This window comes from Phytophthora infestans, genomic scaffold, assembly GCF_000142945.1.
Source record: "Phytophthora infestans T30-4 supercont1.17 genomic scaffold, whole genome shotgun sequence".
Taxonomy (NCBI): domain Eukaryota; phylum Oomycota; class Peronosporomycetes; order Peronosporales; family Peronosporaceae; genus Phytophthora; species Phytophthora infestans.
This window is the reverse complement of record NW_003303742.1, coordinates 471,383-495,501: the sequence shown is the minus strand read 5'-3', so window position 1 is coordinate 495,501 and position 24,119 is coordinate 471,383. Positions and strand designations below refer to the sequence as shown.

Sequence of the window (24,119 nt, the reverse complement as noted above, 5' to 3'; positions counted from 1 at the left end):
TGGATTTTTAATACGTCACTTATAGCTATAATTGACGTATTATAAATCCAGAAAATTTGTAAGCGCTGCAAAAATTCTTCTTCGTCTCTTTCCTGCCGTGATTGGATCTTCGTGATTTGTTTCTTGTCAAACAAAATAATCATTTTTTTTAAAGAAAGTAAACTTTGTGATTTTGTGCAAAAACCACCGTCAGTCTTCAACTTCAATCAACAATTTGCAAAGGCGGCAACAAGCGCACCAGCCTTGCTGTTTAACAGCAGCCTGTTGGAAACCGGATCCAGATCTGAAACAGAATGAGTTCTTAATATCATCTTTTGGAACTAGCTAGCAGAGTGATGGTCAGAAAGGCAGCCCAGTGCGCACTGCTGCCAGTCCGAAAGTTTTCTTTAACCCAACAAGTGTGTGTGTGAGTGCGTTAGATCTGCGTTCTGTTACAGCCTATCACCTGACTTTTGTGCGACGACAAACAAGGCAATAGAGACGTCTGTGAGATCGACAACTTATTACAAAGACGACAGGTCCGTAATTAATTCGTGCGCTCTGATTGTACGGGCTCACTAGTGGCTTGTACTTTCTAGACAAGATGGCGTTTAAAAGGATCCAGTTCTTTGTCCTTGGGGCTGGCTACGCTTTTGGTGCTACGGTCAATACCACCGAGACGACCAAAGAATTCATGCAGCTCGTGATGAAGAAGATGCTAAAGAAAATTGCGCAAGGCGCGAAGGCAGACGTCGAGAGTGATGATGAAGACGTAGGAATTTGCAGTAGCGGCGACGAAAAAACTGGTGGTTCCTGCAAGTTATACGTTGCGAAGGGGCCAGGGTTTCTTCGCATGGACTCGTGGCTTCGCCTGGAAAGCCGATTTGCCAAGAGAATCAAGCGAGGTGAACTCCCTTGGTGGTTCTCAGTCGTGTTTCTTACTGAGCGAAACCAAATCGAAATTGGAGAAGCTATCGTCGACGAGCATTACGGATTTCCCGTATACGGTGTACCTGGCACAGTTCACGTACTCATTGGTGGCGTGCCAGAACACATTTTGCAGGGACTACGCTTGGTAACCGCAAACCAGCTTCGGTATTACAAGATGGAGCACGCCCAAGGTTCGTAGTTTTATTCCTATATACTGTTAATCAGCCACTAATGTGACCATCTCGTGTGTATCATTAAGAGCGACTCCAACTTTTTGCCCAATTGAGGTGGGTTTGCGCCGTCGTCGCTGTGTTGTGTGCTGCGTATCTCTACGCTGTTGATGAAAACGCCTTGCGCGGCTTCGTTGATGATTTCACGTCGGGTAACGGAAGGATGTGGACGGTAGCCATCGAACGCCTAGGCTTGTGGCTGTTTTCGGTACTGGCAGTGGTCATGCAGACGACGAAAGACAGCTACGCGAATGTGAGAGCGACTCTCGAGAAGCGTATTGACTACGCTGTGATAATCGACGTCGTTTGAGTGGCGATGTCTACCTGCGTCAATACTGACTGCAACAAGTCTCAAAACGCGTCCACATTTTAGTTACCCACAGCTTATTTAATAACATTCTTAAAATATTTTGGCAACAAGTTTTGATATTTGCTCTAGTAGTCTCTCTCTGACACGACCCAAACTGCATCTGTCACTACTCTGTCACGAGCCCGCACAAACTCAAAGTGGGCGTGTGAGGCGTTGTAGATATGCAATCGTCCATGGCCATATTCTTGCTGTCGTGATCGACTCCAATCGGCCTGGAAGTACGAGACATCGTCAAGTTCCGCTCCCCCAGACCCAATCATTATGTGGGTGGGTGCCTGAGCTCTTCCGTCGCGCTCTCGACACTCATCTTGATACACTGGACACGTCCGTTCGTATGCATGGTAATGTCCAGAGAAAACAAAGTCGACGTTGTTTGCAGCAAAGAGGTCCTCAAAGCAACCACGCAGCAATTTCCCCACGAAATGATCACCTTCGTAGCTCTCAGAGCAGTAGAGAGGACGATGAAGATGCACAACCAGCCACGGGGTCAGTCCACGGTCGACATGATCACGAAACTCCCGCTCGAGCCATCCCCTCATCGGAGAACCGACAGTACAGCGATGCTCACTACTCAGAATCACATGGTGGGTCATTCCAATACGGAAGCTGTACCAGAATGGAGGATTCGAGGTGGCATCCATCGCTTCAGGCATGTGGAAGCGCCGTGCGTAGGGCACACCACATTCTCCATGAGAATCGTCTCCGAAGTTGCCGCCATCCGGGTGCCATCCGTTCGAGAGTGCTGCCTCCTTTCCGGACAGATCATGACCTTCACCGTTGTCAATGTAGTCGTACTCGTGGTTGCCAACTCCTACCATGTAGGGCAGACGTGAAGCCACAGACTGCACAACAGCCCCGTACTGATCCCAGCGATACGACTTGCCTTTAGCGTACGAGATGTCGCCAATGTGAATCAACGCAGCGTATTCCGGTGCATCGTCGTCTGCGTCATCTCGTAATGATTCGTCGAAATCCTGTCGAATCCGCTCCATTACAGTCCGTTCGTCGCCCCACTTCGCCAGTCTGGACACCATATCCAACCCATAGAAGTGTCGCTCAGGATGACTGTAGTCAAAATCCAACTCGTCGAAAGGCTCCTGCAATACACTAGTACCTAGATCTCCAAACACAAAGAAACTCTGCGGTCTCTGGTTCTCTGTATTGCGCTCTCCTAGAGCCACTGGAAATGTAAATTCCAGGTTCTGGACTCGACACACCGGTCGCACTACCCACACGATAGGTATACTTCAACTCAGGCCACCAAGTCTGTCATCACCGCATCATGGAGATATCCTGGATGCCGAAAGAACACGGTCGAGCGGATTATAGCAAACCCGTCACACATATCCTGAGCGGTATACGACCCTGAAGTCGCTTCTGCTTGATACCCCAACACCCCTGACGTTGCTGTGCCAAATTTTACATTAGGACCAAACACTTGTCCACTGACCCACGAGACTCGCATCTCTCCTTTTCTACCAGTCAATGTCAGTCGAATCTGCAGCGGCTCTGTGTGACCCCTCTCCATTTCGATATATGGAGACTCACCCAGGACTTCAAAAGCCGGTCGAAACTCTCCAAATTCATCAAAATCAAAGGACGCAACTTTCCTCAGATACTTAATCTGGTACGACGCTCGCATGTTCACTAGCGGTCCGAATACAATTGAGTGGATTCCTGACTCCAGCACGCGACTTTCATTGGCGTACACGTAGTCGATGAAGTCTGATAACGGATCTCCTTCGACGTCGTTGGATTCTTCTGGGTCCACGAGATAAACCGCGACTACATCGTCTCTGTCAATGAAATCTCTTGCGAACTTAACCTCCACAGTGCCCAAATGCTGAACTATCGTTGTGTTGACCGATAATTTCAGGTTTGCGATTTGTGTCTCATTCCGCGGTAAAAACGCACAAACTGTGTTGGAGCCAAAACAATCGTGTCGTCCCTGATGCACCATCCACGCCCCACCTCGATGCCAGCGGTAGAGCCAGTTGTAGTATTCACCCGTGAATAGTTCTCCCTGGAAAGAAGACCCATCGCTGCCCGTCACTAGCGTCAGCAACAGCAACGCCACCGACGTCAACGATGCCATCGTGAAAAAAAAAATGTAGAACGAAAAGTAACATCTATCCAAAAATAATGGCTAATGATTGGCTGAAAATCATTAAACTGATCTGATTGGTTGCTGACGCGAATGGTGCCAGCAATACCGCTTGTCATGGCTTCGTCTGCTGCTGCTGCAGACGCCTCCACGTCTACGGAGACACCTCGCCTGCCCTACGTCATCTATGAAGGCGACACGGTTATCTGCCAGACCAGCGACGGCCGAATGTTCTTCCAGACCATCGCCAAGGACGAGTGCGTCCACTGTTCATTATCTGCCAAACCACCGCAGTAACTATTATAACTTGCCTCATTATGCTAAAACCTAGGTCGGTTCGCGTCGGCAAGAAGGTAGCAAGTTTGAAACCAGTCATTGGCTCCTTCTACGGGTAAATCATAGCTACAAAATGCGATGGATACTGTGAAAGGAGCTCTAATAATCTTCATACAGTGCCATCTTCGAGGAACAGAACAAAAAGCTCGTCAAGGTGACGGGTGGACTGTTCCCGGATCCTGTGGCTCCAGGTAAAATAAAAAATAATTAGTGAATTATCTTGTGTATCCATACGTACTTACATTTTTTTTTAAGAAACGGGCGATAGCTTTGTGCCGGATGGAGACAATCGTCACTATGCGGACACCAACTCGGCGCAGACGTTGAAGCAAACGGATATCGGGGAGCTGCGTGAGAGTGGAGCGTCTGGTCAAGAAATTATCCAAAAGTTGGTGGAGAACAGCTCGACGTGGGAGACCAAGACGGAGTTCTCCAAGCAAAAATACCTCAAGAAGAAGCAGCAGAAGTACATGCCTCGAGTGCGGTTCCTGCGGTGCACTGCTGAGTCGCTGTGCCGCACGTATCGACTGAAAAACCCGGCCAAGATCTGCAACTTGCGCGAGGATTCGCTGGGTCAGATGCTGGTTTACGGCAACATCTTTGCAGGTGGACAGGTGCTGGTGGTGGACACCTGCATGGGTTTGGTAGCGGGAGCCATCGCTGAGCGTCAGGGAGGCTCTGGACGCATCATCTGTCCCTACGAGGGTCAGCAGCCTGCAGCGGATATTCTGCGCCGTTTTAACTTCGGTAAAGTATCGACGAGGTGGACGAAAGTTGTATTTATTGCTAACTTTCTTTTATTCTTAAATTGCTTTAATTTTACAGACAAGCGGACCCTCGAGTCTATTCACTACATGCCATTCAAGCATGTGCGGCTGCTTGAGATGGTAAGATATTGATTTTTCTACTTACAAGCAGGAGGTTATTTAATCTTTTTTATATTGCAGGAAGAAGAAGATGTGACGGAACCAGTGAAGGTCGCCAGAGATGGATTGACCCCTGAGGAGCGAGAACAACTCGCTGAGGAACGTGCCAAGAACTTCACGCCTGAGCAGCAGAAACGCTATGCCGAGAAGAAAGCTCGACGCGAGCAGACGAAGATTTACCGTCAGAAGCCGTCGACTATTCGCGAGTGGGCTCGTGAAAAGACTGACAGTCTCGTAATAGCGGCAAACTACGACCCCGAGGAGGTTTTGATGGCCTTGCTGCCGTATCTCGGTCGATCCAAGCCGTTTGTGGTCTACTCGGAGTTCCTTGAGGTGAGTTTTTAGTCTTTCGACTGAAAACAGTGGAAGGGAACACTAACTTGTTGTTTGTTTATTGCAGCCGTTGACCCGGACCTTCGCCAGGCTGCAGAAGATGGAAGCCATCATTGACCTCCAACTGAACGAGACGTGGACACGTGAGAACCAAGTGCTGCCTGGTCGTACCCACCCGGAGATGAACATGAGTGCTTGCAGTGGATATCTTCTCTCCGGAATTAAGATCCTGGACATCCCGCCTCTTGGAGTTACAGCAAACGCATCCGACGATACTGAAAGTGAATGTGATGAAGCACCAGCCCAAAAGAAGCTCAAGACCGAGACCAGTTAGATGCATCTTGTCAACACACGAGAGAAAAATATAGACGAAAACATGTGACGAAAACAAGGTTGCGTATCTCTATACTGGAGTCGGGGGATTCGGATAATAACATTTTAATAATTGGGGCATTGTCCTCAGAAAAGTAGTACTTCAAAGTACCTCTACTATAAGTACTTCGTAAGCTATTATCGTAAAACTAAGGACTTTAGTACATGTACATGTAGTATCTCCTGTAGTATAATTGTAACGCGGTACAATTACCAATTCAAGTGCTTGTTTTAAAAGCCGAAGTAGCTTCTAAATTTCTGGAATTGCTCTAGCAAAATTAGGCTGTGTTCGACTCGAAAACCTTGATTTCTTAAAAAAATAGCTTTTTCATTTAAAAAAATAGCGCCTCAATCGAAAATAGCTATTTCGTGAAAAGCGAGTCTATAAACCAATTTGAAAACCAAACATTGCGAGGCATTTAAGGTTGTCTAGAACTTGGGTATAAAATCTCAAAGCCTAATAAAACCCTCGCTGAAATAGCTATTTGGGAGCAAGTCGAACACAATTTTGAGCAATGCGGATTTAGTGTGCTATAAACTGTACTGATTCTCATTATGGTGTTAAAGTTGACGTAGGACAAAAAGAGACAGAAAACTGAGATCGCTTAGGGCCGTTCCGAACCGGGATCGGATCGGATCGGGTAGCGAATACCTCCCTCTTATTGGTCAACGAAACGGGGAGGGTTGGGGCTGTCGGCGTGTTTAGCAATCACCTCGCGATCCAGTGCGATCCAGAGCGCCCACTCGGGTCACCGCGATCCGACACAGATCGTCAGGTGTTGCTCCACATTTCGAGCGCGAATACGTGAGGTGAAGAGTGGATGGACGAGTATGAGGTGCCTCGGTGGATGGTGAAGGTCCACCAAGCTCGCAAACGTCGCCGAGTACAGCTGGCTGAGCCATTGCCTCGATACGGGGCACTCCTAGTGACTGCGTGCCGCGCAAGCGGCTGAACTGGGGGCTGCCCTGGCAGACACTTCTGTTGGAGGGACAATTCGAGCAGTGCTACCGCATGAGCGCTGCATCTTTCGACAAGCTGCTGTCGTTTGTGAGACCTGGGCTGCTGCGCGACGAGATCCAGTCTGAGCGGCGCACGGGAACGGACCCGATCACGCCCGAAAACATGCTGCAGATGACCATTTCCTGGCTGGCAGGGGGCAGCTTTCACACCACGCGCTGCCTCGCTGGCGTATCTCGGTCGGGCTTTTACGATGTGATCACTGCTGTAATGGACGCGCTGTGTGAGTGTGAAGAGTTACGAATTTATTCTCCGACCGAATCCAGCAGCCGCATCGAAGAGCTCGCGTCCGGGTTTACGAAGATCAGCAAGGATGGTATCATGACGGGCTGTGTGGGGTGTCTGGACGGTTGGCTCTGCCAGATTAGAGCACCAAGCAGCCGAGAAGTACCCGACGTTGCTGCTTTTTTCTCGGGACATTACCATATGTACGGCTTAAACGTTCAAGCCATTTGTGACTCGCTGTGTCGGTTCACCGGGTACTGCTTTGACTCACCGGGTAAGGTGGGCGATTCAATCGCATTTAGGAAGTGGACACTAAGTGATGAAATCATGGAGCTACCTCCTGGATACTACTGCGTTGGAGACAACGCTTACCCGCTATCAGACTCACTACTGGTGCCGTACAATAAAGTGGAGTTGAGGACAAAGCAGGACTCTGATTTTAATTTCTATCTCAGTCAGCTCCGCATTCGGATTGAGATGGCGTTCGGTTTGCTCGTGAACAAGTGGCAAATATTTAAGAAGCCCTTGGTGGTGGATTTCAAAAACGTTAGTAGAGTGATTAAAACGTGCATGAAGCTCCACAACTTCTGCACGAACGAAAACTTAATTGGTGCTGATGCAACGGTGATGCACGACCGAGCGTCAAGTGACCACAGACTACGAGAATGTGCCTACAAAGCTGCGGACAATAGTATCGAAGACACGTACGTTACGGGCGCCGAAATTGACAACGCTGCTCGCGGCCGTATCCTGCGCCAGGTTCTCAGCGACCACATCCAGGACTTCAACCTTCGGCGCCCGAGTACGCGTTAAACTACCTGCTGGTCGTTCACGTTAGCGATAACTTCGCTTTCCAGTTCCAGAATTTGATCTCTTAGTTTTTGGCGCTTCATACGCTCCTGTACCAGCAAACCTTCGACACCAAACTCGTCTTCATCACTGTCATCTTCGTGCTCTTGAATGTGCTTCTTCAGCTCGAAAATATTGCTGTTAGTGCGCTCCAAAATTTCGGACAGCATGCCAAGTCGATGCGAGTTCCTCTTATCATGCAGCAACAAAGCTTGTTCCTTCCACGTGGCTTCTTGAGCTTCGCTGGTCTCATTCGTTGACGCGATTGCACCGACACTCTCCGCTAATGCAGCCAGCACCTCGGCCTGTGAGCTGTTTCGACGCTTACGGTTGCCCTTCTTGGCTCTGCTTGTGCCCTCTTTCTGCGAGTCGTCTTCATCGTCCGAGGATATGTTTGCTGAGCAGAACTCGCGACCAGCACCCCGATGCTCGCACCAATGGTGCAAGGAGAAGACGTCCGCTTTTCCTCCACAGTACTCCCAGAAGTCATCACTATGCTCGCCAGATTTCTTCGATCCCGCCTCTGCCCGAGCAAACTTGCCGCTCACGTCGCGCCACATTTTGCGGAGTTTGGAGCCCGAATGGTCTACCGTCTGCGACGGCTGAATGCCCTCAAATATGGGCTCGTCCGGGGAGACCAGCGTGTCAAACTCGACGTTGTCCTCACTGAATGCTTTCGCTATATCCTCCCAAAACGTCGATCCACCTTGGTCGAGCTCGCGCCGGCTGAGCTGGTCCCCATATGTCAGGAAGGCGTGAAAAAAGCGCTCCGAAAACAGCACGTTGAGCAGGCGAAACATGCAATTTTTGGTTCGTTGCATCTCCGCTTCTTGTCCGCGCCTCACGTTACTCCTTTGCTGCTGCACCTTCTTCTGGATGGCCTTCTTGTTCTTGTCGTACGCGCTCAGTAGCGCGATACGACCCTCCTTGTTTGTGTTCTTCACTACGTTAAGCTTACGCGCCGTACACTCGAGTTTGAGCTGGGTGAGCGACCAGTCATCGTACGACTCCGAGGTTGGCACGGGCACGGGCTGCTTGCGTCGGCTCAGCAGCGCCGCACTGACTGTTCATGTTGCTAGCGCCACCATGGACGAGAAGAATGTCCTATCAGGAAGCTGAATGAACGCGCAAAACGAAGCTCGCAACAGGAGCTCTGACGCAAGGGAAACTTCAAAGGAAACTGTAGCCATGACGCGAGACCTTGTTAGATTGCGATCCGGTTCGGAATCACCAAAAGCACCTCACCAGGGCGTCGCCTAACCCTCGTTGCCCCGTGCGGCCTGCGATCCGATCCGACCCCGGTTCGGAACGGCCCTTAGGGGAGAAGGCTCAGCTGAGAACATATCTGGTGCCTGCAAAGTGGCCTTTGCACCCAGTTAGTTCATCGACTATCATCGCCGTGGCCTTTGCCTCTGCATTTCAGTAGCTGTTCGCAGCAGGTTTTGAGCCCAAGGGTCACAGTCTGGAGCACATGAGCAAAGATGGACATTGACTAGAAAGAAGACTAAAGGAAAATATGGCAAAACAGCGAATAAATAGATGAACAGACACCGGTCAAACGGCCCGTATCTGTTTATCTCTTGCGGATGGAGCGAGTGTCGTTGAAGCTTCAACGGAAGAATCTGTAGGCTGCGAGAATGAAGTAGATACGTCCGAAGAGGCCGAGGACGCGGAGAAGAATGACGATCTAAAGAAGACCCTACGACAGAGAATTTCTTCTTCGACAAAATGACTGATAAGACGATGAAGCTGCCAAGCACAAGAGATCCCTGGTGCGACTTGGACGGTGGCTTAGAGTGACATCACGGAGGGTAGCATAGTGGATGCAGTAGTGTTCCTGCAAGGAAAGTAAGATGACAGCATCCGTAAAGGGTTGTTCAGTGTAGTAGCTGATTAGGCGGCCGTCTGCGGTGCGACGCCTCCTCGTCTTGATCGGTACGATCTCTCCTAGTGCTGTGGTAACTTCCTTAATCCAATCTTAGATCAAATTAGTATCAATCTTGGCTGCGTTTTGGCTCCTAACACGTGAGCGGTGCTGAAGCATGATGTTTCCAGTGTTAAGCTGACGTCGGAAGCGCGTGAGCGACGTGTCGCCAGCGTCGTATCCTGCTGCCAACGCCTTCCTGCACACTGGCCCAACCCGAGGCAGTACGTACTCAAAGCGAGGCGGTTCTTGCTTGGTGTACGGCGGATCGAGGCATCCGCGACTTCAGCAACTGCTAGGTTTGGCTTTACACTGACGTGTCGCTCGCGCATTGTCATCATAGATAGCGATTCAAGCAACATGGCGATCTCTAAGTCCACCCCATCTAGACAGTCCCAAGAACAACATGTACGCTATTTTAGAGACGTCACAGCGCGCAAAGGCGGCACAACAATGGTGTCCCCGAAGCGCTTCAACAAGATATCCGACAACCTTCTTAGGCTCCGCTTGCACAACCGCCTCCATGTTCAACTTGTCTTATTTATCGTAAAAGCCAGCCATAAGTCGTGACAGCCGAGACTCTGCGTCGTGCAGACTCGTATCTATGCAAAGCGACTTCACCTCTTTGTCCAAAACTTTGTTTGCAGTATCATCCGGCACGCAGGCTGATATAGGGAGAAAGTAACGAGGGCCCTCATCGGGAGGGCCCTCGCACAAAAAGTACACGATTGGGATTGGCAGAGGAGATAGTCAGTAAGTACCAGTATAATACCGGCTATAAAAACCGTTCCCGTTTCAAAAACCGTTCCCGTTTCAAAAACTGTTCCCGTTACAAATCGCGTTTCCGTTACAAATCGCGTTCCCGTTACATCTACCACTCTCAGATCTCCCTCCAAAGCCTCAAATGGAGAAACTACCAACAGGGCCATTGCTTTCGCATGGCTATCTGCCTGTGGGCCTCGTGCTTCCTGATACGGTAGTTCCGTCGCTCCTAGCGGAAGCCAAAGCGCGTCCGTGCAATGGTGTCGTTAATCGCGTGGGTGAAAAAGACGACAACTTCCGACAGCAATCGCGCGTGAGCTCTTGCACCCTGTCAGCGCCTCTACAAGCGTTGAGCAAGGCTCTAAAGGTGGTTGTCGCCATGCTGCACCCTGGGTGGAAGCCTGGTGTTTTCTCTTTCATGCGGTCGATGCCTGGGGGCTCAGAACAGGAGCCCCACCAAGACTACCAAGAGAGTGACTTGGTGAGAGCCCGTAACCTTCGCCCGGATGATGTTCCAGCCATCATGATTTTCGCTTTGGAGCCCGGCACGAAGCTCCGCATCTATGCTGATTGCTTTACTGCAAGAGACAGCTCCAAGGCGCGCGTCGTGGACATTCCGGTTGGATTCTGTGTTCTCTTCAGAGGTGACCTCCCCGGAACAAGGACTACGTTCAATTCCACCAGAGACAATTTTCTCCGCATCCATCCACAACCTCTCTGTGTCTCCCAAAGCGTTTCTCGTGATAATCCTGACAGCTCGATTGTATCTGCTTTTTTGCAGCAGATGAGGCACAATCGTTGCATGTTGAGCCATGAGCAAACTTGTTTCGGAAGCGGCAATTGTCCACCAGCTACACAGCTTCTTGAAAACTGTGTACAAGTCGCCTTGACTTCATTTCAATTTGGCTTTGATCTTGGCATCGTTCGTTTCTTGATTGACGCGCCACTTGTGATAAAATTTGAGTTTTCGAAGCTACACGAATAGAGCTTCTATCGCTGTATGAGAAGCCAGGTCTCGTCTACGAACAGCACTTCTTGTGTTGGCGATGTCTTTGACGATCACGACAGAGTCTGGATCGGCACTTATAAGCGTGGCTTGAATGGTCGAAGAGGCAACACCTGCTGCAGTTTGGAGTTCCACCAGCTCTGACGTGGTCACCGACGTTTGTTCCTGAGATCTTTGAGCAGCACGGCGCCTAACAGCAGCATGAGCACGAATGTCCCGGGACGGCTCGTAGTTATGGTGAGCGCTCAGTGCCGTGTGAACAATCTTTCAAGGCCCGTCGGTTTCTGCCTTGCTGACAGCATGCAGTGCAATGCGCATGGGACATCCTGAGCGTTTTGAACCTCGCATGATGCGCGTTCGGGTCTCTTCGGTCAAGTGCTGAGTGCTCTTCACGGCTCCGGAGCGATCGCACTCATAGTTCCGTGCCCACACCTTCTTGTCTGCGTCGTCTGTGTACCGAACTCGACGACGTGAAAGATTGAAACCGTGATCTTTAGCCCACTGATGCAACGCTTCTTCAGCTAGGTCATGGGAGGTGTACACAGATTGGGGTGGAGGTAAGATGACAACACGTCAAGGGCCGGTATTACTCATTGGTGAACTCTTTGTATTTGACAACCTTTTGTGGTTCGTCTGCAGTTCGTCTACATCCATTTAAACCGGTATTATACTGGTACTTACTGACTATCTCCTCTGCCTATCCCAATCGTGTACTTTTTGTGCGAGGGCCCTCCCGATGAGGGCCCTCGTTAGTTTCTCCCGCTGATATAAACAAATCTTTCCGTTCTGTCTCTGTTACGTCTTTCTCTTCTTTAAACAACTCCAACGCACAAATTCTGACCAGTGCCCCCTGCTCTATACAGGCACTCAGTGGCATTACAAAAAACTTTGCCTGCATCACGGCGGGTAAATATGGCGTTGCTGTCCATAAAATCGCGTTTCCTCTTCTTGAAGCTGCCACAATAAATTGGATGGACCGGCAGATTAGTCCCAGCGGCCACAGTGATGGCAGATGTATCTGTAGTGCGGCGCTCCGTCAAAGGCTCAGCACCTTGCGTGAAAACGCCTCAACGAGCTTGTAATTGAGGCTGCACTACCTATGCTAAGCTTTGGAGTCGTTGTCCCTGTAGCCCGACGGTCTCTTCGGCAGACTTCAACAACCTGTATTGCTCTTCCAGGTATCGACGATTCCATCTGTCGTCTCATCTCTTGCTGCTGCTCGAGTAGCGCGGACTGACGGTCGTGCTGTGCTTGCAGATAATTCGACGTTTGCGCAGCAAGGCTGTCCTGCTAGTGCTGCACTTGGCCGACCTGCTCCGCAGTCATCTGATGCATTGCGGTAGAGTGCTGAGCTAAGACCATGACATGGCGACTGGTCTTCGAGTCTCGGATTGTGATAGATATAGGGAGGTAACGGCTGGTATACCGCTACCGGTACCGACGTTCTACCACCGGAATTCGGACCCATTGCTTCCTCTGCTTTCTTTTATGGCTGGGAGCGACCCCTATCTATATATTTTTTCGCTGCGTCGCTCGATGCAGATATGAAAGTAAATATATTGATGAGCTTTGTGTTTTATTTCTCTACCTGTGTGCTCGTTGGTTTGTAACATCGCTACTTGCTGCAGTTGCAAACCTCCTACGTATTCGCATGAGCTCCTCTTCCCACAGCAGCTGCAAAACCGCTACGCCATCGCGTACTCGCTGAGGCGATCACTCAGCTCAATGAGTGCATCCGTTGCTGGGCCAAACCCCAGCAACGGTTGGACGCTGTAGCTTCAGCTACAGCATCGATCTTGGTCGTTTTTAGCTCCGAATCTTCACCGATTTTCTAGACAATTTTACGGGGCTCTCTGTTGCTCCCAGCTGGTGACGCATAGTGTTCGAAAAGCAAAACATATTAATTTTGGCGCCGTTATAAATAGCTTAACTGCGTCGTCCTCCCTCAATGAGGGCCGCATGGATGACGTAGGTGACGTTGCACCAACAGATGCAACCTACAACAGACGCCAGCAATAAGGCGGCTTCGTGCATTGGTCCTGACGAGGTCAATTTTATAAAATGGAAACTCTGTTCGGACTTATTTTTGTGACCAAATACTGATTCCACGCCGATGACGAATGCTGGAGCATGAGCTTGGCAAGCCTCATGTGGTGCGAGCCGTACCAGGTCACTGGCTTCTTGTGGGGTCTAAGGTGACTTGACAAGTCCACCTAAGCGCTCATCATTGATACCTCGTTGGTCTGGGCTATTTACGTAATAGAATGCTGAGTGCAAGTGCACGAAAGTACTTTAATGCAATTTCGTGCACTGCGCAAAACAGCCGTAGTCAGCAACCAATCCAATCCTGATATGTTTTCTCCTGGATTTTTTTTTTCAAGAAACATTGTTTAAATTCTTAAGTACTTCGAAGTAATTTTTACTAACGTCTTTCAGACTTTGAAACTTATTTTACTTTTGCTTAAATCTGCTGGTCTTAAACTCATTTAGAGCAAAAAGTAGCAAAAATAAAAAATGATTTTCATATAAATGAGTGCTCTTAAACTGCTACAGTAAAATATGCGGAGTTCCTTGCTTTTGACTCGCAGGACGCTGGCGCTGTCGGCCGGGCGCTGCGCCTCGACCGGCACCAAGCAGCCTGGTCGCGTGGTGGTTGTCACATCTGGCAAGGGAGGCGTGGGCAAGACCACCGTCACGGCCTCGATGGGCTACGGACTGGCTCAGCGTGGCTTCCGCACGTGTCTGATCGACTTCGATATCGGCTTGCGCAATCTAGATCTGCACCTGGTACATCGTTAAGCGCGTACAAAACTCAAGATAAAGAGCTCGTCCACTAACACTAATGCTACGCAGGGCTGCGAGCGCCGCGTCATCTTCGACTTTATCCACGTGATCGAGAAGAACTGTCGTCTGAACCAGGCGCTGATCAAGGACAAGCGTCTCGAGCGTCTGTCACTATTAGCAGCCAGTCAGACGCGCGACAAGGAGGCGCTAACGGAGGATGGAGTTGAAGAGGTACTTGACGAGCTTAAGAGCCAATTCGACTTTATTCTATGCGACTCGCCCGCCGGCATCGAGTCGGGAGCTCGTCACGCCATGTACTTCGCAGACGACGCCATCCTCGTGACGAACCCGGAGATTTCGAGCTGTCGCGACTCGGATAAGATGATTGGATTTATCGCCAGCAAGTCTCTGCGCGCTAAAGAAGGAAGAGAACCAGTTAACCAACGTCTGCTAGTTAACCGTTATGACGCTAACCGCGTTAAGAACGACGACTGCTTGTCAGTGGATGACATTGAGGAGATGCTGGGGCTGCCAGTCTGTGGCGTCATCCCCGAGAGTGCACACGTGTTGACGTCCTCTAACATGGGACAGCCAGTTATTACTGCGGAGGGGGAGAAAGCTGCCGTCGCCTTTGAAGATGCAGTGGCACGTTTCTTGGGCGAGGAGCGCGAGATGAAGTTCCTAGAGCCTGAGCCCCCCAAAGGCCTGTTTGGCCGCATCTTCTCGTAAGTTGCACAAGACAAAATAAGCAGAATAGAAATGGAAATCAAGCAACCCAATTCTGCTTAGAAACTGGATCAGCGTCGACTCTTCTCCTTGCTTTTCCCCTTTTTCAGCGCGTGCATCTCTTCTGCCTCTTTTTGTTCTAATTCTAACGCGTTCAGACGCTCTAGCACTAAATTTGAACAAATATCAAACAAACACGTTAGATACCCGACACTTAACAGCATAACAGACAGATTGAGTCGTACCTGGTAGCAGCTCCTTGTAACGAGCTTCAGCGAGTAGAAACCCTCCACGCTTGATCTCCTTGATACTGAGCTCATGCTCCAACGTGCTTGGACGCTGCATGACTTCTCTAGCCCACGTCGCGTCAGTACGCGCAAAGAAGTCGCGCAAGTTCTCGCCCATCTGAGGTGTCCGCTCGACGTCGTCCAGGCCAAGTTGCTCCTGTAGCTTCTCCATCTCCGCTCGTATGGACTTGCGGTGGCTCTCTTTCTTAGTTTTGGCTTTCTTCTTCTTGTCCTTCTTGGCTTTCCTAGCTGCGTCTTCGTCGTCGTCTTCCTCGTCCTTGTTCAGCATGGCCATGGCTCGTTCCACCGCCTTCGCCTTCTCTTTTTCTTCGCGTGCCTTTATACGCTCTTCATCGTCCTCATCTTCATCGTCGTCCTCGTCGAAATCGTCGTCGTCGTCGTCATCACCGTCGGAAGACTCCTCCGTCTCGCTCACTTCACCCTTCCAAATCTGATGCGACATGGTGCCAGGCAGCACTTCCCTCCACTCGTCAAGGCGCTTCAGATCCAGCGACCAGCAGTCATCTAGCGTGAACTCGCGGTCGCCATCCTCCACTACGCCGCCATACACGTACAAGGTGCTCCCACGAATCATCACAGCCGGGTTGATACGCGGACAGGGGGCAGGAGCTGCTAGCTCTTGCTCTTCCGGGTCCTCCGTCTGGCTCTCATCAATCACAACAGGTTTCTCTTCCTCTTTCTCTTCTTCTTTCGACTCCTCTTCGAATCCAAGCTCATCCTCCTCTTCCTTGGTCTCCTCTTCCTCGTGTGCGTCCTCGATATACACAATGTTGCCTTCATCGTCCACATATCCAAACTGTTTCTCCAACATCGTATCAAAGTCCTCCACTTCTTCTTCGTCGTCCTCGTCACTGTCATTTGCCGTGCCATCCTCCAGCGTCTTATCTTTCTTCTTGCGTCTACGTTTCCCGTCCGTCGACTTCTTGCCACGCAGCTTAAACTCGAACCAGCGACGACGATCCATGTCGTACACGAACAGATCGTTGTAGAACGTCGACTGCATGGCATGGCGGCGTTTCTCCTCGTCAAACACACCGCCAAACAGAATAAACCGCTGCTTGTGCACCGTCACAGCGGCACCACCGCGTGGACTCGGAGCCTGGCCTTTTCTCGATAATTTCTCCCATGTCGGCGACTGTCGCTTCAATACTGGAGCCAAGTTCAACGCCCACAGATCCGAATACACTTTGCCTTCCGATTTTTCACCCACATTCTTCACCTTTGCATACCCTCCATAAATGAATACAATGTCTTTTGACGGGTGCACAGCCAGTTGGCAGCCACTACGCTCGGCCGGGGCTTGTCTGTGAGGCGGATACGAGACCTTCTGCCACTTTAGCTCAGCCAGGTTGAACAGATACAAGTCGTTGAACCACTTGGTCTCTCGGGCGGCCTCATAGAAGCCTCCGAACACGACCAAGTAGTTCCTCCAGACGACCATCCGGTGTCCACTTCGAGGCGACGGCCCTCCCTTGACTTCTAGCTCTTCCCACGCATTCGTTTTAAGGTCGAATCGCCATAGATCTCGGTAGTGATGGAACTGATCAGCTGTCGCGAATTCACCTCCGAAAACGTATAAATAGTCTCGGTATATTGCTGACTGATGGCTACATCTCGGTGGAGGCGAGTTGGGCGAGCTGATGCTCTTCCACGCAGCGTCTCGCAGCGCCTCGGCCTCGCTGGGTGCCTCCTTGACGGCCTGTTGCACTTCCTCGGCGCTCTGCAGCTGCTTGACGTCCAGATTCCACTTGAACACGTCGTTGTAGCACACGTTTACGTCCCCGTCGAAGTATTCGCCGCCGAACAGCAGCATCTCACCTGATGGGAGCGCAGAGAGCGTGAAATTGGCTCGGGGCGTGGGCTGCGGCGCCGCTTCGATGGTCACTTGGGTGCGCTCGGCATCTTTCTTACGGAACTCCTGCAGAATCAGCTCAATGTCCTCCTCGTCGGTGCCAAGAGCCTTGCGGTCTTTCTTGGCGCTCTTGGCATTCTGCTTGGCCTTCTTGGCCTCCTGGCGTTGGGTCTTGGCTGCAGCCTTGTCAACCTTCCCACTGGCGCTCTTCTTCTTGCCCATGGAATATGCTTGGCTATCGGAAAGCGATAGTGCAAAATTAAGTGCTTTAAAAAAGGTTTTAAAAAAATGCTCACATGGTTTTTAATAAAAGTGGAATAAAATCAAAAGTGTGACTTTTTTTTTAAAGGGCATATGATTTACGAAATAAACCGATTTTAGAAGGCCAATACTACATGTAGTACATGTATTACAGGACTGTAATACCGAATTGAATTCCGCGTTATATTGCGCTTTTTTTTGCCTTTAAAAAGCGTTACATGTACAGTATAAACGTCTTTTTTCTCTCATTGAAGTTGCACATTTGGAAGCAGCTCCGGTGGATAGCCCATGTGGACTTATTAAGGGCCAATACGGGAGCTGTGACGGGGTCACACAGCACCTTGCGCTAGAGGAAGTTATCTTCCGAGAGTATACAAACTCTCAGTGAACGGCAGTTCACAGGTCCCCTCTTTAATTAAAGAGAGCGAAGTGACCTAAATAAGGTAGATTGTAAACTGAGTATATTTATAGGTAGGTTAAGTTTGAGGTTAATACAAACTATCAGTTACCTATAGTAATGCAATGTCATTTAACCAATGGTTGGTTTTGAATGACCTTGGTACCTTGTACCAAATATCCCGGAGTATGACATGTCATACTCCTGAAGTGTGAAGTGTCACACTTCATGTAACCAGGGTTGACTTAGTGCTACGTACCCCGTTACATCCTCCCCCACTTAGGTTCGGTTTACCGACCAATCAGAATGAAGAGATGTTCGTCACAAACTCTCATTCTCAAAGTCGAAAACCATCGACTCGGCCGCGCGAGCGCGGCGGAGGCTCACTTTACAGTTAGAGCCTCGAGCAGCAACCTGTGCGCTCTTCGTCAAGGTCTCCACTTCGACCGTTAACATGCCTCGTGGCACTGCTAAGAGCGGTGCTAAGACACGCTCCAAGGCTGCAGCCGGTAAGGCGCAGGCCAAGAGCACTAAGCCTCACGGCAAAGGCTCTGCACTTAAGGAGGCTACTCAGGTGGCCTCCGAGGCGATCGGATCCTCGGGTGACGCGGCTGCGGACAAGCGCGCAAGCAGGCGCCGCAGTCCGTCGCCCTCGTCTTCAGACAATCGTCCGAACCCTCGGTTCGTAGAACATGAGTTCAACTCGGGCAGTGAGGACGATGCCGAGTTCGAGAGCACTCATGATGCTCCTGCGGGCTCTGTGGGAGGGCACAGCCCAGTGCCCAGTGAGCACAAAGAAGACAGCGTGCAGTCGTCCGCTAGTGATCACGGTGATCACAGTCCCAGGACCTCTGTGCGCTCTGAGAGTCCGGCCGTTAAGGCTAAGGGCACTCCCAAAGCCGGTGGCGATGAGGAAGGGAGTCCTCGCAAACGTCTCTCGCTTGCCGAGGGTCTTGCGCGCGCTAAGGCCTCTAAAGCCGAAGGCGCCAAGCCCTCAAAGAAGCGTACCGCCTCTAAGTCTCCACTCCGCGAGGAGAAGGAGACTCGACGCGTCCTATCAGAGTCTCTTCGGCTCCTCGGATGAAGAGAGAGATGAGAGAGACGAAGATGAGGGTGCCATTGTTGAGCCCCGGGAGGTCTCGAATGACCTCGACCAGCAGCAGGAGGATTTCCAAGCTGCCCAGCGTGTGCGTGGGGGTTCGGTGGCGGCACCCGTCAGCCAGGGAGCTGCCATCAACTCAAGAGGGTATTGGCCTCCCGAGGAGAGCTCTGGGGCTGACCTCTTCTTAGAGCTTCTTGTCGCTCCTCGTGGCCTTGTGGGCGGCCACACTTCTAGGGGCATCTATGAACGAGCCCTTGTTCAGAAAGAACAGTTGTTCGTCGACAACGTGGAGGCTGCTCGGTGTGTGCTTCTCGCGCCACACCGCATTCCCCTTAAGGACTTCACGACTTGTCGTAAGAAGCCCGAGACCCGGGGTGGTCTCTATCCTGTTTGGGGATACCCCTGGGTTATGCCCGAGAACTGTCCCACATGGAGTTCTTGTGAGGACATGTTCTGGGCGTGGGTGGAGACTCTCAAGTACTCGCCCACGGAGTTATGGGAACTCCATGAAGATCAGCAGCTGTCCCACATCCTGGACCAGCGTGATCTTCGTGTGAGGTTTGCCCACTTGATCAGCAAGCGTATGCTGCCAAGGGACATCCTGAAGCGCGCGGCTTCTAGCGCTCACGATGAGCGCGGGTACGGTATGTATTCATCATCCGTACCCCGTTCGGGCAAGAAGCCCCGGACTACTTATGAAGCTGCCGCCGCTTCTGTTCCCAGATTGCGACAGCCTTCGGGCAGTCAATCAGGAGCCGTTCAATCGGCTCCCACGAGTTCTCGGAGTGGGCATAACCCCTCCACTTCACGAGGAGCTGTCGCTTCCCGCGACACCGTTGCTCCTGGAGGATCCGCTCCACGTGGAAGTGGACTTCTCCATTCCGGTCAAGCAGGGGCGGAGGTGCCCTCGTACGAGTACGAGTACTCGGCGCCTCCCGAGAGCCACTCTCGTTCGAGTGCTCCGACCGCGGGTCCGACACGGGACCCTGAGGTTGACCGCCTCCGTCAACGTCTCCTCGTGCTTGAGATTGCACTTGGCCTTGGGACTGGCGGTAATGCTGCCGCCCAGGCCGGGAATCAGGGCGAGCTCGCTCGTCTTGCGGGCCGCCTGGACCTGGTGGAGCGAGAGGTCGCGATCCTGCACTTGCGGGTGGATCGCCGGGCCTCTTCGTCCGATCTGGACGAGGCCTTTCGCATGATCCGACGGATCGAGGCTTTGTTGCCACGTCCGGAGCCGCCTGCGGCACACTCCCAGACGTACGCGTATGATGCGTACCCGGCGTACTCAGCGTACTCGGCGTATGGCGCCGGGGTCCGTTCGTATGGAGCCCCTCCGGCGTACGGTCTTGACCGCAGCCTTGCCGTACCGACCGAGACTTGGGTGCCTGCTCCGACGCCCTCGTCGACGACTGTGACCGGCCCTCGCTTCGAGGAGCTGGGTCAAGGGGGGTCTGCGAGTCAGCAACCCCCTGCGGGTCAAAGTACCGCTTAAGACGTCCGACATAGAACGTCGGGTGCGTCGTCATTGACTTTGGAAGGTCGATGGTGTACGACGCACCATGTCTGGCCAGGACTGCAAAAGGTCCGATGAAGCGGTGCTTCAGTTTGTTGCTGCCGACAGAGCTAACAGTGTCTAGAGGTAGGTTCCTCGTGTCTAGCAACACTAAGTCCCCAGCCTCAAATATACTTAAGTTTCCTCTTCCTTGTTTGTCTGAGTACTCCTTTTCTTTATCTTGGGCCGCTGCCATGGCATCGCGGACCCTGCTGACAATGTTCAGCTTGGTATCCATAAAGGATTTCACCTGTTTCCGCAGCGAAACTGGTCTCACATCCGAGACCTGGGAGGAAAGGGCTTTCCGAGCCTCTCCCCCACTTCTGATAGAGGTGTCAGTGTCTCCTCGAAGCGTGAGAGGCACTCTGAGGTGGCGGAAGCCGTTCAAGTAGAACGGCGTGAACCCCGTGGACGCGTGCACCGCGTTGTTGAGCGCAAACTCAACAAATGGGAGCTGCGTCGACCACGTACGTGGTGCTGCCGCGCACACACTGCGCAGCGTGTCCTCGAGCACTCGATTGACGCGCTCTGTTTGGCCGTCTGTCTGCGGATGATCCGTAGTGGACATCTGCAGACGAGTTCCCAGTAAAGGGAACAGCTTTTTCCAAAACGCAGCAGTGAACCGCGGGTCTCGATCCGAGACAATCGTCTCTGGGAGACCGTGATAGCGGAACACGCCATCGACGAACAACCTTGCGGTTTGTTCGCCCGTAACAGTGACGGGAACTGGAGCAAGATGTACCATCTTGCTCAGCCGACACACGAACACCAAAAATTCCGGTGTTGCCGTGTCCGTCGGCGGGAAGCCCAAAGATGAAGTCAAGACTCATCGACTTCCAACAATCAGCCGGTACGGGCAGGCTCTGTAGTGGAGCCGAAGAGTGCCCTGCGGGTTTGACCCGCTAACATGTTTCTTTATGTTCTGACGTACCGGGCGACCCACTTGTACATGTGGGTCCACCAGAAGGACTGAGAGACCGACAGAAAGGTCTTCTCGCGGCCCAAGTGGCCGCTGGAGGGCGCGTCATGCGCCTCCGCGAGGATGTCGAACTTCAGATCCTCGTCGTTGGGTACGACCACCCGTGGAGGATCAGTGGGCTCCACCCGATAATAGAGGAGGCCCTCCTTCAACTCATATCGGTGGAGCCGTGAGCGCTGTCGCGACGAGAGCCAGTCGGACTTCGCGCCCGTTCCGGCCTTAAGGAACTTGACGATAGGCGCGACAGCCTCATCGTCCCGATACGCCATGCGTATCCGATCATATAGATCCGATGTCACCCGCGTGATGTGGGCCAACTCATAGTCGGGACGCCGAGAGAGGGCGTCCGCAAGCACGTTGAGCTTGCCCGGCTTGTATTCGACGCGGAAGTTGTATTCCGCGAAGAAGGACAGCCACCTCGCCATCCTTTGGGAGAGGTGAGGCGAGTTAGTCGCCGTCCTCAAGGACGCGTGGTCTGTGTAGATCACAAAGGGCCTAGAGCCCAGAAGGTGAACACGGAACTTCACAAGGGCATATTTCATTGCCAGGAGCTCCTTGTCATGGACAGGGTAGTTCCGCTCGGCGGCTTTGAGCTGCCAGGACTGGAACGAGATGACTCGTTCCTGTCCAGCCGTGTCGTCCTGCAGCAATGCACACCCGATGGCGTAATCGGAGGCATCGTAGACGACGCTAAACGGCTTCGTCTCGTCCGGCAGAGCCAGGACAGGGGCCTCTTGGAGACTGGCCTTGATGCTGTCAAAAGCATCCTGGTGCTCTTGTTCCCAGCGCCAGTCGACGTCCTTCTGAAGGAGGCTCGACAAGGGCTTAGCGAAGCCCGCGTACCCTGCGCTGTACTTGTGAAGGTAGTTGGCCAAGCCCAACCACTTTCGAAGATCCTTCTGGGATCGGGGCGTCGGCCATGCTGCTATGGCCTTGACCTTGTCTGGGTCAGCCCGAATGCCCACGTTGCTTACAAAGCAACCGAGAACTTTAATCTCTGGTGACGCGAAAACGCACTTGTCGATGTTGGCGTAGAGCTTTGTTCGCTCGCATCACGTCCAACACTCGACGGAGGTGTCCTAGATGCACCTCCATGGCCGTCTTGCCTCCCTCGGCACGGCTATGGACGAAAATGTCGTCGAAGTACGTCTGTACGAAGGTACGCAAAGGGCGGAACAATTGCGTCACCAGGCGATTGAACGTCGCCGGGGCGTTAGACAAGCCCTGCGGCATGACGAGCCACTCCCAAAGCATGCCGCTTGGAGTGCTTACCGCGGTGAGCGGGATGTCACTCTCTCGCATCAGGATTTGGTAGTATCCGTCTACCAAATCCAGCGCACTGTACAGTACGCTCCCGGCCATGTTGTTCAACAACACATCCTTTCGTGGGATCGGTGTTTGGGCCGGCACCGTTGCGTTGTTCAGCTTGTTATAAGCGTGAACCAGACGCCACTTTCCGTTCGGCTTACGAACGCAGAAAGTCGGCGTCGAGTGCGGGGATTTCGACTCCCGCACCATGCCTGCCTTCGCTTTCGCGGCGAAGAAGGCATCAATGACCTCGCACTGTTCGCGCGGGAGAGGCCATTGCCTCGTGACACAATACTTTGTGCCGGGCACGAGATCAATCTCGTGCCGTACGCCTCGATCCGGTGGGAGTTGGGTCGGTGGGTGTTTATTCACCACGTCCGCATACTCCGTCACCAAAGGATACACCGGATCCTTGGGGTTCTTGAGAATCTCAGAACCCAAGCGCGCCTGACGCTGCTTGTTCATGTCTTCCAGGACGTTCTCGTCCAAGACAGAGGAGGAGTTCAGCTCCTCCTGAGTGGTCTCAGGTCTCATGAGTACCATCTCAGCGATCTCTCCAGCCTTGAGGTTGGCCAGGAAAGACTCAGCCGTCATTTCCTCGAGGTTCAGTATCTCTGCAACCTCTGGCAACGGTTCCAAGTGGACACCAGATGCCTTGACGGGTAAACCCGTCTCGCTATCGAAGATGTGATAACACTCTTCCACCGGCCTTGTCGGAGGAGCCCGGGCCCTGGACTCCGAGTCGCTTGAAGCGACGTCGATCGGAACGAAGTTCGGATCCGACTTGAGGCGGCGGCGGCGTCATTGCCGACGGCTTCTGTGACGGGGAGCTTTGCTGCCCACGTCTAGGGATGTCGTCGCTACGACATCCGAGGCACTCGTGGCCTCGTGTGGTACTGTTGTACCCACACAGGAAGCGTGTTCCACGCCTTCCTCTTCAGTTAAGGTCTGGGCGACCGCGTGTGGCACTGTGTTACCCACACAGGAAGCGTATCCGACGTCTTCCTCTTCAGTTATGGTCTGGGCGACCGTGTGTGGCACTGTGTTACCCACACAGGAAGCGTATCCGACGTCTTCCTCTTCAGTTATGGTCTGGGCGACCGTGAGTGGAACTCTGTTACCCACTCTGAACACGCTGCTCTCAGTGTTTATGACAGCTGCAGCTGTCTGCGGAACTAAGTTACCCGCCTGTGGACCTAAGTTACCCACTTGGCCGACGCCTCTTCTGGGCGCGGCCACCATCAAAACATCCTTGGAGTCGTCATATACGTCGACGACTCCCAAGCATCTGCCGGATGCTTTGGTACCCTGGCAGCCCTCGCGGGCGCCCCGGGTCCTGACAGAGGTAGGAACATGACTCACCAATGCTCTGTCGGACTGCGCAGGGCGGCTGGCACCGATTGCCTTGCCTCGCCAGTCGATCCAGGGCTCGTGCTTCTCAAGCCAGGGCATGCCCAGATTCATATCATATGGATCCATATCGAGA

At 52.2% G+C, this 24,119-nt stretch overlaps 6 protein-coding genes across 6 annotated transcripts; 3 read left to right on the top strand and 3 right to left on the bottom strand.

The window, feature by feature from the left end:
- Nucleotides 1-583: 583 nt before the first annotated feature.
- Nucleotides 584-1,560, top strand: PITG_09868 (uncharacterized protein; the record flags this gene model as incomplete). The annotated part of the gene is made up of 2 exons (XM_002902377.1): nt 584-751; nt 1,043-1,560. The coding sequence occupies 2 exons, from the start codon at nt 584-586 to the stop codon at nt 1,106-1,108; spliced, it is 234 nt and encodes a 77-aa protein (XP_002902423.1).
- A 14-nt stretch (nt 1,561-1,574) lies between these two features.
- Nucleotides 1,575-3,469, bottom strand: PITG_09867 (calcineurin-like phosphoesterase, putative; the record flags this gene model as incomplete). Its single annotated transcript, XM_002902376.1, has 2 exons — nt 1,575-2,665; nt 3,058-3,469. 2 exons carry the CDS (start codon nt 3,467-3,469, stop codon nt 1,575-1,577), a joined length of 1,503 nt encoding a protein of 500 aa, XP_002902422.1.
- A 261-nt stretch (nt 3,470-3,730) lies between these two features.
- On the top strand, nt 3,731-5,487 carry PITG_09866 (tRNA (adenine-N(1)-)-methyltransferase non-catalytic subunit trm6, putative; the record flags this gene model as incomplete). Its single annotated transcript, XM_002902375.1, has 8 exons — nt 3,731-3,870; nt 3,945-4,004; nt 4,067-4,140; nt 4,205-4,696; nt 4,775-4,836; nt 4,897-5,208; nt 5,276-5,351; nt 5,435-5,487. 8 exons carry the CDS (start codon nt 3,731-3,733, stop codon nt 5,485-5,487), a joined length of 1,269 nt encoding a protein of 422 aa, XP_002902421.1.
- Nucleotides 5,488-7,632: 2,145 nt separating this feature from the next.
- Nucleotides 7,633-9,928, bottom strand: PITG_09864 (uncharacterized protein; the record flags this gene model as incomplete). Its single annotated transcript, XM_002902374.1, has 4 exons — nt 7,633-8,615; nt 8,934-9,024; nt 9,474-9,625; nt 9,829-9,928. The coding sequence occupies 4 exons, from the start codon at nt 9,926-9,928 to the stop codon at nt 7,633-7,635; spliced, it is 1,326 nt and encodes a 441-aa protein (XP_002902420.1).
- Nucleotides 9,929-13,923: 3,995 nt separating this feature from the next.
- PITG_09863 (septum site-determining protein minD) lies at nt 13,924-14,940 on the top strand (the record flags this gene model as incomplete). Its single annotated transcript, XM_002902373.1, has 2 exons — nt 13,924-14,151; nt 14,218-14,940. The coding sequence occupies 2 exons, from the start codon at nt 13,924-13,926 to the stop codon at nt 14,875-14,877; spliced, it is 888 nt and encodes a 295-aa protein (XP_002902419.1).
- A 133-nt stretch (nt 14,941-15,073) lies between these two features.
- Nucleotides 15,074-17,266, bottom strand: PITG_09862 (uncharacterized protein; the record flags this gene model as incomplete). The annotated part of the gene is made up of 2 exons (XM_002902372.1): nt 15,074-15,087; nt 15,120-17,266. The coding sequence occupies 2 exons, from the start codon at nt 17,254-17,256 to the stop codon at nt 15,074-15,076; spliced, it is 2,151 nt and encodes a 716-aa protein (XP_002902418.1).
- Between the last annotated feature and the right edge of the window lie 6,853 nt (nt 17,267-24,119).